This window comes from Anthonomus grandis, chromosome 1, assembly GCF_022605725.1.
Source record: "Anthonomus grandis grandis chromosome 1, icAntGran1.3, whole genome shotgun sequence".
NCBI classification, from domain to species: Eukaryota; Metazoa; Arthropoda; class Insecta; order Coleoptera; family Curculionidae; genus Anthonomus; species Anthonomus grandis.
Window position 1 is genome coordinate 16815871 of NC_065546.1, and position 12161 is coordinate 16828031.

At 33.8% G+C, this 12161-nt stretch overlaps 1 protein-coding gene across 4 annotated transcripts in view; it reads left to right on the top strand.

Moving 5' to 3' along the window:
- LOC126744949 (nucleoprotein TPR) overlaps window positions 1-12161 on the top strand; it is a 122276-nt gene that overhangs the window by 105730 nt on the left and 4385 nt on the right. For all 4 annotated transcript variants that reach the window (XM_050452566.1, XM_050452584.1, XM_050452593.1 and 1 more), the window contains one exon: window positions 7126-7500. In XM_050452566.1, coding sequence (XP_050308523.1) covers window positions 7126-7500 — 375 coding nt within the window. The remainder of the gene's footprint in view (window positions 1-7125; window positions 7501-12161) is intronic.

Sequence of the window (12161 nt, forward strand, 5' to 3'; positions counted from 1 at the left end):
AATGAATATAAGTTGTATATATCAAACACCAAAAGAAATATTTCTTTGGATCCATCTAGATTTGAAATTAGATTGGTTCTAAGAAGGCTGGAACCAGGATTCCTGGTATGATGAGGCTACCCGACGACGTGGTAATTAAAGACCCACAAGACATAGTTGATGCTTTTGAATTGTTCTTTAGTAAGCCATTTATACAATCAAATTTCATTAACCACTCGTCGTCGTGTGATAATGTGCCCCACTTTGACATTTCCAATGTTGATACTTCTCAGATTATTTTGGCTAGTAAAAAACTCAAAAATAAGTTAACATCTGGTGTAGACAGTGTGCCTAGCTTCTTGTTTAAAGATTGCATTGGTGTCCTGGCTGATCCGCTGACCTACATTTTCAACTTATTACTGTCAACAGAACAGATTCCGAAAATTTGGAAGACTGCTAAAATAATACCTATTTTAAAAGCTGAGGACTCTGATCAAATCGTGAACTATAGGCCAATCTCATTACTCTGTAACTTCTCAAAAATTTTCGAAATTATCCTGAATCGGTTGCTATTTAGTCACGCTAAACAGCTCATCTCTGTAGACCAGCATGGATTTTTTTTATCGAGCGATAGGCGATCTTGTTTTACTAACTTATCCTGTCTGTCTAGCCACATCTGTGAATCACTTGATGTTAATACTCAAGTCGAGGTTATTTATACCGACTTGAGTATTAACATCATCGACCAAAAAGCCTTTGATCGGATAGATCACTATATTTTGCTGCATAAATTAACTCAGTATGGTTTTTCAGGGAGATTATTTAATTTATTTCATTGCTACCTAATTGGTAGATCTTAATATGTCGAATATGAGGGCTTTAAATCGAAACTTTTTAACGTAACGTCAAGTGTGCCACAGCGCTCGAACCTGGGTCCGCTCCTGTTTAGTTTTTTTGTAAATGACTTGATTGAGTCTATCACTTGTCATAGGCTGGCTTTTGCCAATGATTTGAAGCTATATTCAAATGTATATGGTTTGGAGGATTGTGTTTTTCTTAAGAACTGCATAAATACATTGGAGGTATGGTGCGCTGTTAACAGGTTAGGCTTGAATGCGGCTAAATGTAGTCTGGTCAGTTACTCTAAATCAAAGACACCCTTAAATTTTGATTACTTTATTAATAATACTATTTTAAGTAGATTAGAGCAAATTACTTATCTTGGTATCACCTTTGACTCTGAATTTACATTCGTTCCACACTTCAACAACATAGTCAAGTCAGCCCTGAGAAGGCTTGGGTTCATAATTAGAAGTTCTCAGAGTTTTACTTTGAAATCTACATTAAGACTGCTTTTCTATTGCTTTGTGAGATCAAAACTGGAGTTTGGCTGCATTATGTGGAACCCGCTCTATCAGAATCATGTTGGTTTCCTTGAATCTGTTCAGCGTAGGATGGCATATATCCAGTTAGAGGGTTTGATCATCGGCAACTATTGGAACGCTTCAATCTACATTCATTACATCTCAGAAGAATGATCTTCTCTGTAAAATTCCTGCATGGGTTACTGAATGGATTCATTGATAGTCCTGTACTTCTCTCTGATACGTTTCATGGTGCCTAGGCTTAATGCTAGACATCCTCTAACATTCTTTCTGCCAAGGCCTCATACTAACATCCTGTTGCAATCGCCGCTATATACAATATGCGCTATATTTAATGGGATCTGTCACATGTGTGATATAAATTTCTCTCCGGTTCATGTGATTGTCGTTTGTCGATATCTTGGTGGATCATTACTTTTGGGATTAAGACCCATGTGTTTAAGTTATACTTAGTAGGTATATTGCAATTAATTTAATTTTGTTAAATATGTGACTATCTTGTTCAACTTTTATAATTGGGTTTTTATATTATATTAATAGTTATTTGTTCTAATTTTTTGGATAAATTTTGAGATTGTGACTTTACTTTTTTTCTTTTCTTTTCATTCATCATTTTAGGTTTGTTTTTTTTTATTTAAACTATATTTTTCATTATTTTGCAACTGTTTCCTGTTATTGGGCAAGTTGCCTGTTGGAAATTAAGGCTTATTATTATTTAAATATTGGAATTTTATTCGATTATCATAAAATAAAAAGCTGCGCTTTTATTCCAGAAACTTTTTTCAATATATTTTATCTTTTTATTAATTTTTTCGTATTTATTAATTTTTAGAGAATAATCCCGAAATGATGGAAGTAGAGAAGAAGGAAGCTGAAGGAAAAGAGGAGGAAGAAAAAGATCGACAGAATTGGATAAGGCAGAGGAGGGAAGAAGGCAGAATGAGAGAGGACAGAAAAAGAGAGAGAAGTAGAGGTGCATGTAGAGAAGAAAGGAATAGAAATAGAAGTAGGGATAGATATGGAAGCAGGGGAGAAAGAAGAGAGAGGAGTAGAAATAGAAGCAGGGAAAGATTTAGGAGCAGGGCAGAAAGAAGGGAAATGAGCAGAAATACAACTAGGGAAAGATTTAGAAGAAGAGGAGATAATAAAAAGGGAAATATACGTGGACGAGGTAGAGGATGGGACGGGAGGAGAGGGAACAATCTAAATTTTCTGACAACTAATCGGGAACGTGGGTGTCGCGAATTATCAAACACCCAACAACCAGATCAGTCTGGATCTGCTGTTGTTGGATGTTTGAATTTCAAGGACAATGCGTCCTTGGTTGCATTTACCAAACAATTTTTTAATCGTTAATTTAAATGTGTTGTGAAATTTATTTATAAAATTTGTATGTGTTTAATTAATATATGTTGTTTGAATTTTGTTTCATATTTCCATTGTATCTTTTCTTTCAACAAAAAAAAATCAATGAGTGCAAAATGGATGACGACAATTATTAAACATATTTCTTTTGTTTATGCTTCAAATTTGCTCTTAATTTGCTTTAACTAATATTGGTGTCTTATAACGGTCTAAAATTTATCCGATTATCCTATGGTATGAATAGCAGCAATCATCGAATTAAAATAATAAGTGTCACCTGCTTTAACAACCCTTGTGCAATGAAATTCAAATCATTGCACAATCAATCACTATACCCTGTATATGGCCCAAAACCTAAACTAGGAAATTTAAAATTCATACAAACAACCACTATATGAATTATGCTGACGCGTACAAATTAATTTTAGTGTGCCTATGACATGACATGAGTTAGAAAATCAATCAAATTCAGATATCAACTCAAGTGTTCAACCCTAAACTGACAATTTCCAGTAAGATCAAAATAATTTTTTTTTTAAAATATGCACCGAATTCAATTTTTTTTTCTGGTTCAAGATCATTCAAAAAGTAGTAAAAAAGCTTTATGACAAAATGTTCCACGATCTACAGGAGTGCCACAATATAAAGAGAGAATATTATGTCCCATAAGAATCTATACATTCATATAAGGCAAGAAGGATTTTACGTCGTTTTTTTTAATTTTTTATTTTTATCATAAAGCAATTATATTATTGGATAAAAAAAATTACTGGAAAATAATAACGAATAAAAGACACCATCAACGAAATGAATAAAAGCTATAAGAACTGAGATATTAGTAAAAGTAGATATTAGATAGAGTGAGATATTAAAAAAACAAAAGAAAACACGTTTTTTTACATAGCAATAATGTATTTTTTTCTAAATTGGTTAAATATGATTATCAATGTGAATGTAATCTGCATTCAAATTCCTATTAAACCTAACAACCCGTATTTAAAAGAAACATATAAATTAAAATTATTACTATGATGTCAAAGTCAAAAAAGTTTATTACCAAAAAAATAGTTATAAATATAATTAGCTACATTAGAAAAAAAATTGACAATTTTTGGTAAAAGGAACTGCTTCGCGATTATATAAAACCGATAGCGCAATTTGCGTGAAACAGGCCTTGAAAACATTATAAATAAACATTAAAAAAAATCCTAATTAACCTAAAAAAGAATAAAACTAAAAATGGCAAAGCAATTTGGCTGGCATGCGACGGAAGGCAACAAGAATAGACAAAAGAGAACCACAAAAGAAAGATTGAACAGGCCAACTTATCTTTGGTCTTAGTTGATTTTGCAGTTTATACTACTGGGTATCTACTACTAGTCATACTACTAGGCATTTCGTTACGAGTCGAGAAGAATTTGCTTAACCTTGGTGAAATTTATTAAGTGACAAATCTTTAATATTATTTGGCAAGTTATTCCACATTGTAACTCCGACAACCGAAAATGACTTGTGGAAGTTACTTGTTCTATGTTGAGGTATCCTAAAATTTCCAACATTACGAGTATTGTGTAAATGCGAGAGAGTAGTAAATAACTTATTTAAATAAGGGGGTTGACCCGACTTTATTATTTTATATATAAAGGCATATATGTGTAATTTTCTTCTCCTTTCCATATTTAAAATAGAATTTATGTTTAAATAAGGTGTGATATGCTCCCGATAGGCAGCGCTATAAGAAAATCTTATACAGCTATTTTGCAATTTTTGTATAGATCTAGAAAGCTCAGATGTTATAGAATTAGAATTTACAATATCACCGTAGTCGAGTAAGGTGAGAATAAGGCTATTGCAGAGATAATATTTGGTTTTACTCTTTAAGACATTTTTAAATCTGTACAGATTTCTAAGACGCATATAGCCTATATTTAATTTGTTCTTAATGTTTGTCTCAAAACAAAAGTTAGAAAGTCAATCCTAATATTTTCACTTCATTGACAACTGGAATTTTTTCTCCATTGATCTCAATATTTATACTCTCATATAAGTGTCTCAGAATTCCTGACTTAAAGCCATATAAAATGATGTTAGATTTAGCAGGGTTAATTTTTAAGTTATGCTCATTGGAATAATTAACTATGTTTAGTATATCCGATTTAATTTTTTGCTCAGAAATATTAAAATTTAAAAAATTTAATGGCATGTATATCTGAGAATCATCAGCATATTGTTGTAATTTCCAATGTTCAATACAGCTATGCATATCCGCAACATAAATCGAAAATAAAAGAGGTCCCAATATGGAGCCCTGAGCAACTTCCAAGTCAAGATACCTTGAGTGCTCCAAACTTCCATTGTTGGTTTTTAACAGCACCGAATGTGATCTATTTTTAAGATAGGAATCAAAAAAAGAAACTGTAGATTCAGAACAACCAAAATATCCCAACTTTGCAAGGAGCATTGAGTGATTTATAGTATCAAATGTTTTGCTAAAATCAAGCACCGCCATGCAAGTACTTTGTTTATGTTCTTCGTTAAGTCTTTTATTATCTAACATTCCCACCAGACTAGTAGTTGTACTATAATTCCTCCTAAATCTCGATTGCATATCTGGAAGTATACCAAATGAGTTAACAAAATTATAAAGTTGTTGGTGAATATGCTTTTCTAGAATTTTAGAAACTACTGATAAAATACTTATAGGCCTTATGTCTTTGAGTTCTTTTGGATTAGAGATTTTTGAAATGGGTCTTATAAGTGCTTTTTTCCAGATATCAGGATAGACATTTGTAAGAATGCAAGTATTTAAAATGTTTAGAAGTGGTTTTTTACAAAAAGGTAGGCAAAGCTTGATATCATTTATACAAAGTCCGTCAGCTCCTATAGCATTCGATTTTATGGTCTTAATTATACTGTCAACCCTTCCTTCATCCATCTATTTTAGAAACAATTAAAAAAAATGTCACATTATTAATTCATTCTAAAATTTAACAAAAAAGAAAAAACATATCAGACCAAAAATAAATGAAATGATAGAAAATTAAATTATAGAAAACTAATCGCAAGAGCACTCTTACACTGTGCCTTTTTTAGATTAAATTTTTATGGTAGATTGAAAAGGCAAATCAAAACAGATGAGAATTAACCGCGCATAGCCGAATAATGTTTTATATAACAATGTTTTTCTTAAATTATAATTAGCATAATATGGTTACGTTATAAATCTGCATTGAGAAGGGAAAAAATATGTGCACTGCATATATAAAAAAATAATAATAATAGCACCTACGTATACTAAATATACGGAAAGTAGCACAGCACTCTCACTCATAACTGCACTAGCGGAATTACACTCTGAAGATCCGCTTCCGAAGAAATTTCCACCTTTTTGTTTTCAGAAGACACAAACACTTTACCGTTTTTTGTCCAGCACGAATTTTTAAAGTGCGCCCTTGCGTTTTTATACAACTTAGTATTTTCCGAGGTTAAAAGTTCCGTGATTAGAATTTTTGTACCTTTAAAATGTTTTTTATTGTAAAATACTAAATCGCGGAGCCACCGCTGGCAGAACGAAACAACTACTGGCCTTGGTTTATCAGGTGTAGTATTCGGCTTTCGCGGCCCCATACGGTAGTAGCGGTGAACTTGGCAGCCATTTCGGCAGCCAACTCCCCTCGAGAGAGAGCCCCTCCATTAGAGCTTCGCTCTAATAACAACACACAAGAACATAAACTATGACAGTGAAAATTACATTTATAATAATTCACTTGTCAGGCACATCCTACCTCAAATATTTTAACCTGAAGTAGGAAAATAAAATTTTATCTTGACCAGATTGAAAACTTGAAACGTAAATATCTTGAAAAGGGTGAATCGTAGCGTGTATCTTTTTTAAGCTAAAAAAGTTTAAAAAGTATAAAAAAAACGTCAAGATTCATTTTTTTTAAATAGAATACCCTGTATATCCTGACATTTTACAATTCCACGATATATTCCGAGTAATTTTTGTATAACATAACGTCTTAAGCCAGCGGTTTGTAAAATTTTACGTAATTAACTTATTAAACATATGACGCATACTTAAATAAGTTGCACATTTTCAATCAATTACGGATCGATTAGTCTAATTCCTAGTCGAACTGTTTGCTTTAAATCATTAACATTATTTATCCTATTCACATAAACTTTGGGCTTCAAATAGCCCCATGAGAAAAAATCTAATCTATCCGGTGACAGTGACAATACTAATCGATGTGCCAAAAAAATAGAAGAAGAAAAAATACCTGAATGCACTTTAACTAACTCTAGCTGTTTTTTTATGCTCTAAAATGCCTTTACAGACTGTAGACAATAAAAGTTGTTTTATTTTATAACCTTACAATTTACATTTTTCCAGCTGAAATTCCTCAAATCATGATAAGTCCCGACGAGGATCAGGCAACGGAAGGAAGTTCAGAGGAAGTCATGGGACCTCCTGGCCAAGCTGGAACTTCTTCGGAGGAACCGCGGCAACACGAAGAAGCCGAAGGGGACGATGGGGTGAGTTCGGAAGGTGAAAAACAGCCATCGTTGGAAGAGGGCGAGGAGGAAGGAAGAGAGGCGGAGGCTTCCCCAAGTCCAGTAGAAGTTAGGAGGCCGACACGTAGCAGCGGCCCGTCAGCGAGAAGGTCTGTCAGAATGTCACCTGCTAGTAGAGGCAGCCGTGTGGGTGGCCCTACGCCCATCGTTTGGGGAGATCAGAGACAGATGTCGCCACAAAGACAGATGCACGGTAAGGTTTTTATTATTTAAAAACATTTGATTCATTAATCAAAAAAATTGTTAACTAGAACAAATTTAATGACATGAATAGTTTTACAATTTGGTGAAAACGACCTGCGCAGCGATTAAAAAAACCGATAAATCATGCACATCCAAAAAAATCATATGTTGCATTTAGAACTATAGTCGTCGCGGTGAACAGATAAAGTCCGTGAATAACCGGTATTTCAATCCATCGTTTTCGGCCGGGTTAGACTAGTGGAGTTTGCTTGTATTTTGTTGTGACGTTTTATATAAGTAGTTATACTAATTTAGTCGCTTAAAAAATTAAAAATTATTTGGTTTTATAAAACAATTAAGTTTTATAATAGGCAATGGTTTGTTAAGGTATAATCTTTTTTATGAAGATTATTCGGCATCAGATAAAAATAAACAGGTAAATGATTCATTTGATAATTACAGATAAGAATGTATTTTGGTTTTAAAACAGATGCCTTCGTAAAGAATTTTTGCTACCTAACTAGAACCGTTGTGGCCATTGTTGTCACACTTAAATCACAACACAGTTTTAACACTATTCTCGACACGTGGTCCAGGACACATTCGGGAAAATATTGAAACTAAACTAAAACTGCACTGGTGGCCAAAAGTAGATTGACAAATTCCATTTTTATGGATATATTTTATCTGAAGCAAAGGAAAAACCGGTTGAGCTTATTAGTGTTCAGGAAAGTAAACAACATGGTTTGAAGAAACAAATTGGATAGATTTTTATTGCTTGCACTTTTTCTCAATATTTTTTTTTTCAAATTCCAATAATTTTGTTTGACTGCTAGGTGGCCAAAATTGGATTGACAAACAACATATTTATTCAGTCTCTGAGTTTTATGCGTTGGTTTCTGTTGATTTACTTTCCTCACTATTAGTTTTGAAAAATATTCACAATGCCTCGTGGTATAACTTCATCGATCGATATTAAGATGCGAATAATCGATGGTTGCCGGAAAGGGGTTAAACAGGCGGATATTGCTCGAAAATTTTCTCTTTTGAGGGCAACAGTAAGTCAAATAATAAAAAAATTTAATCTCCGTGGAAGTGTTGTTCCTCTAAAAAAAACAGGCCGATGAAAGAAGAGTCGTGTTGACAAATTAATTTTGAAAAAAGCAAAACTTGACCCATTCGCAACTTCAAAAGAAATCAAGCTGCATTTGGAAGAAGAAGGTGTGGGTTCAGTTAGTTGTCGTACCATTAGAAGGAGACTTCAATATAGTGATTTAAAAACAAGACGCCCTGCAAAGAAACCACTGCTAAGTTTAAAAAACGTACGGGCGCGATTGAGCTTTGCTCGAGATCATAGTCACTGGACAGTCTCCGAATGGAAAAAGGTTATTTTTAGTGATGAATCAAAGTTCAATTTGATTAATTCGGATGGCAAAAGATATGTTAGGCGTCCTGTGAACCAAAGGTATGATCCCAAATATACGGTGTCCACAGTCAATCCATGCTTGGTGGTTCTGTGATGGTGTGGGGGTGTTTTTCGGGCTATGGGATAGGTCCACTACTTATAGAAGGTCCACTTGATAGAAGGCACGATAGATCGTTTCATGTATAAGGACATACTGCAGGATATTATAGTACCTTACGCTGATGAAGTTATGCCACTCAACCACTACTTTCAACATGATAACGATCCGAAACACGCGTCCAAGGTCGTTAAGTAATGGTTGACCCAAGAAAAAATTAATGTTATTAAATGGCCGTCACAGTTACCGGACCTAAATCCAATCGAGAACATTTGGGATTACATTGATCGTCCGATGTAAAAATTTCAAAAATAAACAAGAACTTTTTGAAGCTTTGAAGGCATGCTGGATATCCATTGACACATCCTATATTGACAATTTAATTAGGTCAATGCACAAAAGGTTGGTTGAAGTGAGAAGAAATAGAGGCTATGTAACGCATTATTAAATAAAACCCTTTAAATTTTCTATACTAATTTTTATTTTAGTAAGCTTTGAATTTGTCAATTTAATTTTGGCTACTTGAAAATTGTTTAGTTTTTTAATTTTTTAAAAATAAAATTGGGTATTACGAATAAATAGAACCACCTATATTTTTTTCCGAAATGGGAGTTTCATTTGACTCTCTCTTTAACCCTAAAACAGTTTAACCCTAAAATTCGACGTTGCCTAGTTATTAAGAATTTAAAGAATTTTTCACAAAAATCAATGTTTCACTTAAATATTAACATTTTCCACCGACGTTCTTTTATCTTTTTGAATAATCTATGAGTCCTTGGCTAAGTTCATTTTATCTTTCGAAATTCCAAAATTTATTTTTTATATACAGGGTGATCAAAATCGTTACTCAAATGATGACATTTTCAATTCAATTTTACGCTATTTTTTTAAATTGAACTCCCTGTATCTAGCAACGCGTTTTGATATAGTATTCTTTGATCTATAATTGGATACCAACAAGTTTGCCTTTATCTCCTAACGTTTTCTTGAAATTTGTTGTTAAAAGAAAAATGACACATATTTTTCATAGGCAAAACAATAGATATTTTATGGAATTAGAATGACAAGCACTTTGCCACTCTGTTTAATTCCATTTCGAACACGTTCTTGTAAGAAAAAAGGTGAACAGTTTTAATAACCATAATAAAATAATAGTAGTATTAATCCCTTATACAGGGTGTCCAGGAATGGATTTCCCTTTAAGGCTAACCAAATTTTTTTTTTTCAGTTTTAAAAAGAATTTATTAAGGTAGGACTACACACAATATATGCGGATTTCATGTTTTAAAAATTATATTGTCGAGGTGCCTTCCATTTCGGTCAAAACACTCTTGTAGTGCCGCCTTCATGTGGTCGAAAACTGCTAAACACATCTCCGGTGGTATTCCATTAATTTCTTCCCGTATTTTTTGTTTTAACTCTTGCAAGGTGGCAGGTCTATCAACATAAACTTTACTTTTGAGGAATCCCTACAAAAAAAGTCCAGTGGGGTGAGGTCGGGAGACCTAGCCGGCCAGTTTAGATCTCCAAAACGGGAAATCACCTTTTCCGGAAATAATCCTCTAACGACTTCCATAGACGCTCGGGCTGTGTGTGCGGTAGCCCCGTCCTGTTGAAACCAGGTATCCTGATTGAAGCCATCAAAATCTTGTAGCTGAGGTGTCAAATAATCCCGAAGCATCGCACAATAACGAGCACTATTAACAGTAAGGGCTGCGCCGCGTCCGTTTTCAAAAAAATACTGACCGATAATTCCCGAGGACGACATAGTACACCACACAGTTACCTTTGGGCTATGTAGGGGCTTTTCGTGTTTTCGCCTTGGATTTTCTGGTGCCCAATAGCGACAGTTTTGCTTATTGACTGCGCCTGAAAGGTGAAAGTGCGCTTCGTCACTGAACAGGATATTGTTAACTCGATCGTTTACAAAAAAATGGTCTATCATGGTTTCAGCGAAAGAACGCCGGTTTATAAAGTCATTTGGGTTTAATTCTTGCACTATTTGAATTTTGTAGGGATGAAACTTCAAATCTCTCTTTAGAATTGTGTGTAGAGATGATTTGTGCATTTGCAAAGCTTGTGATGTTTTACGAACTGATCCACTAGGGTTTCGAATAATCGCAGCACGCACGGCCTCAACATTCTCAGGAGCAGTTGCAGTCCTTGGACGACCACGGGGTTTTGCATTTACAGCTGACGATGTTTCTCTAAACCTTCGCACCCAGGATTTCACCAAATTTTTGCTCGGAGCGTCCTCCACACGCCTAATATTGAAGTGAGCACAAAATCTTCGTCTTGCAACTATGTAAGAATCATTACTCTTGAAGTATGCCTCAATAATGAACGCGCGATGCACACCTGACCAACGCTCCATTTTGACTAAATAATCCGCATCGATCCACTATCGAACGCCGCTAACGCGGCTCCGCTATATAACACGGTTGCCAACTTGTTCAAGTTTTAAAAGGGAAATCCATTCTTGGACACCTTGTACTTATCTGATTTAAAAATAAAATAAAAATTTCTTAGAAGTTACAAGTTGGCCATAATTCATTTGTTCTTTCTTGTGTGATCTATGCCAATTGTAATGTTTGATTTAATTTACTTAACATGAATATTAAGTAAATTTGTGTCAAAATGAATTACTCTCAGCGAGAATTAGTAAATATGATTTACGTTATCGATGAATGCCTTGGGAACTATTTTTTGGCTTCAAGGATTTATTAGGAAAAATTTCGTAATAACCGACATCTTGATCATAGGGTGTTGACGAAATTAAAAGAGCGATTCGAGCGTACAGGAAGCGTAGAGTACAAAAACCGGAAATTAGTTTTTTAATTACAACTAAGCAAGAAAGAAAGAAAATGTGCTATATTACGAATAATCTTATGTACAAGCATCCTACAAGCTAAAAAACAAAACAAAAATACAATTTCAAAAATTGACAAAACAATGAACAAATTTAAACACAAGAAGACAAAACTTTTTGAACATACTTGAATTAAAGATAACTAAATAAAACAATGAATTACTAAATAGAGGTAAACTTGTTGACAAAACTAGAGAAGAAAAAAGGGAAAAAAAAGCTTTCAACATGTCCAAGGTTAAAACCTATCATTAAAAAAGTCATCCAGGTTATAATATGACT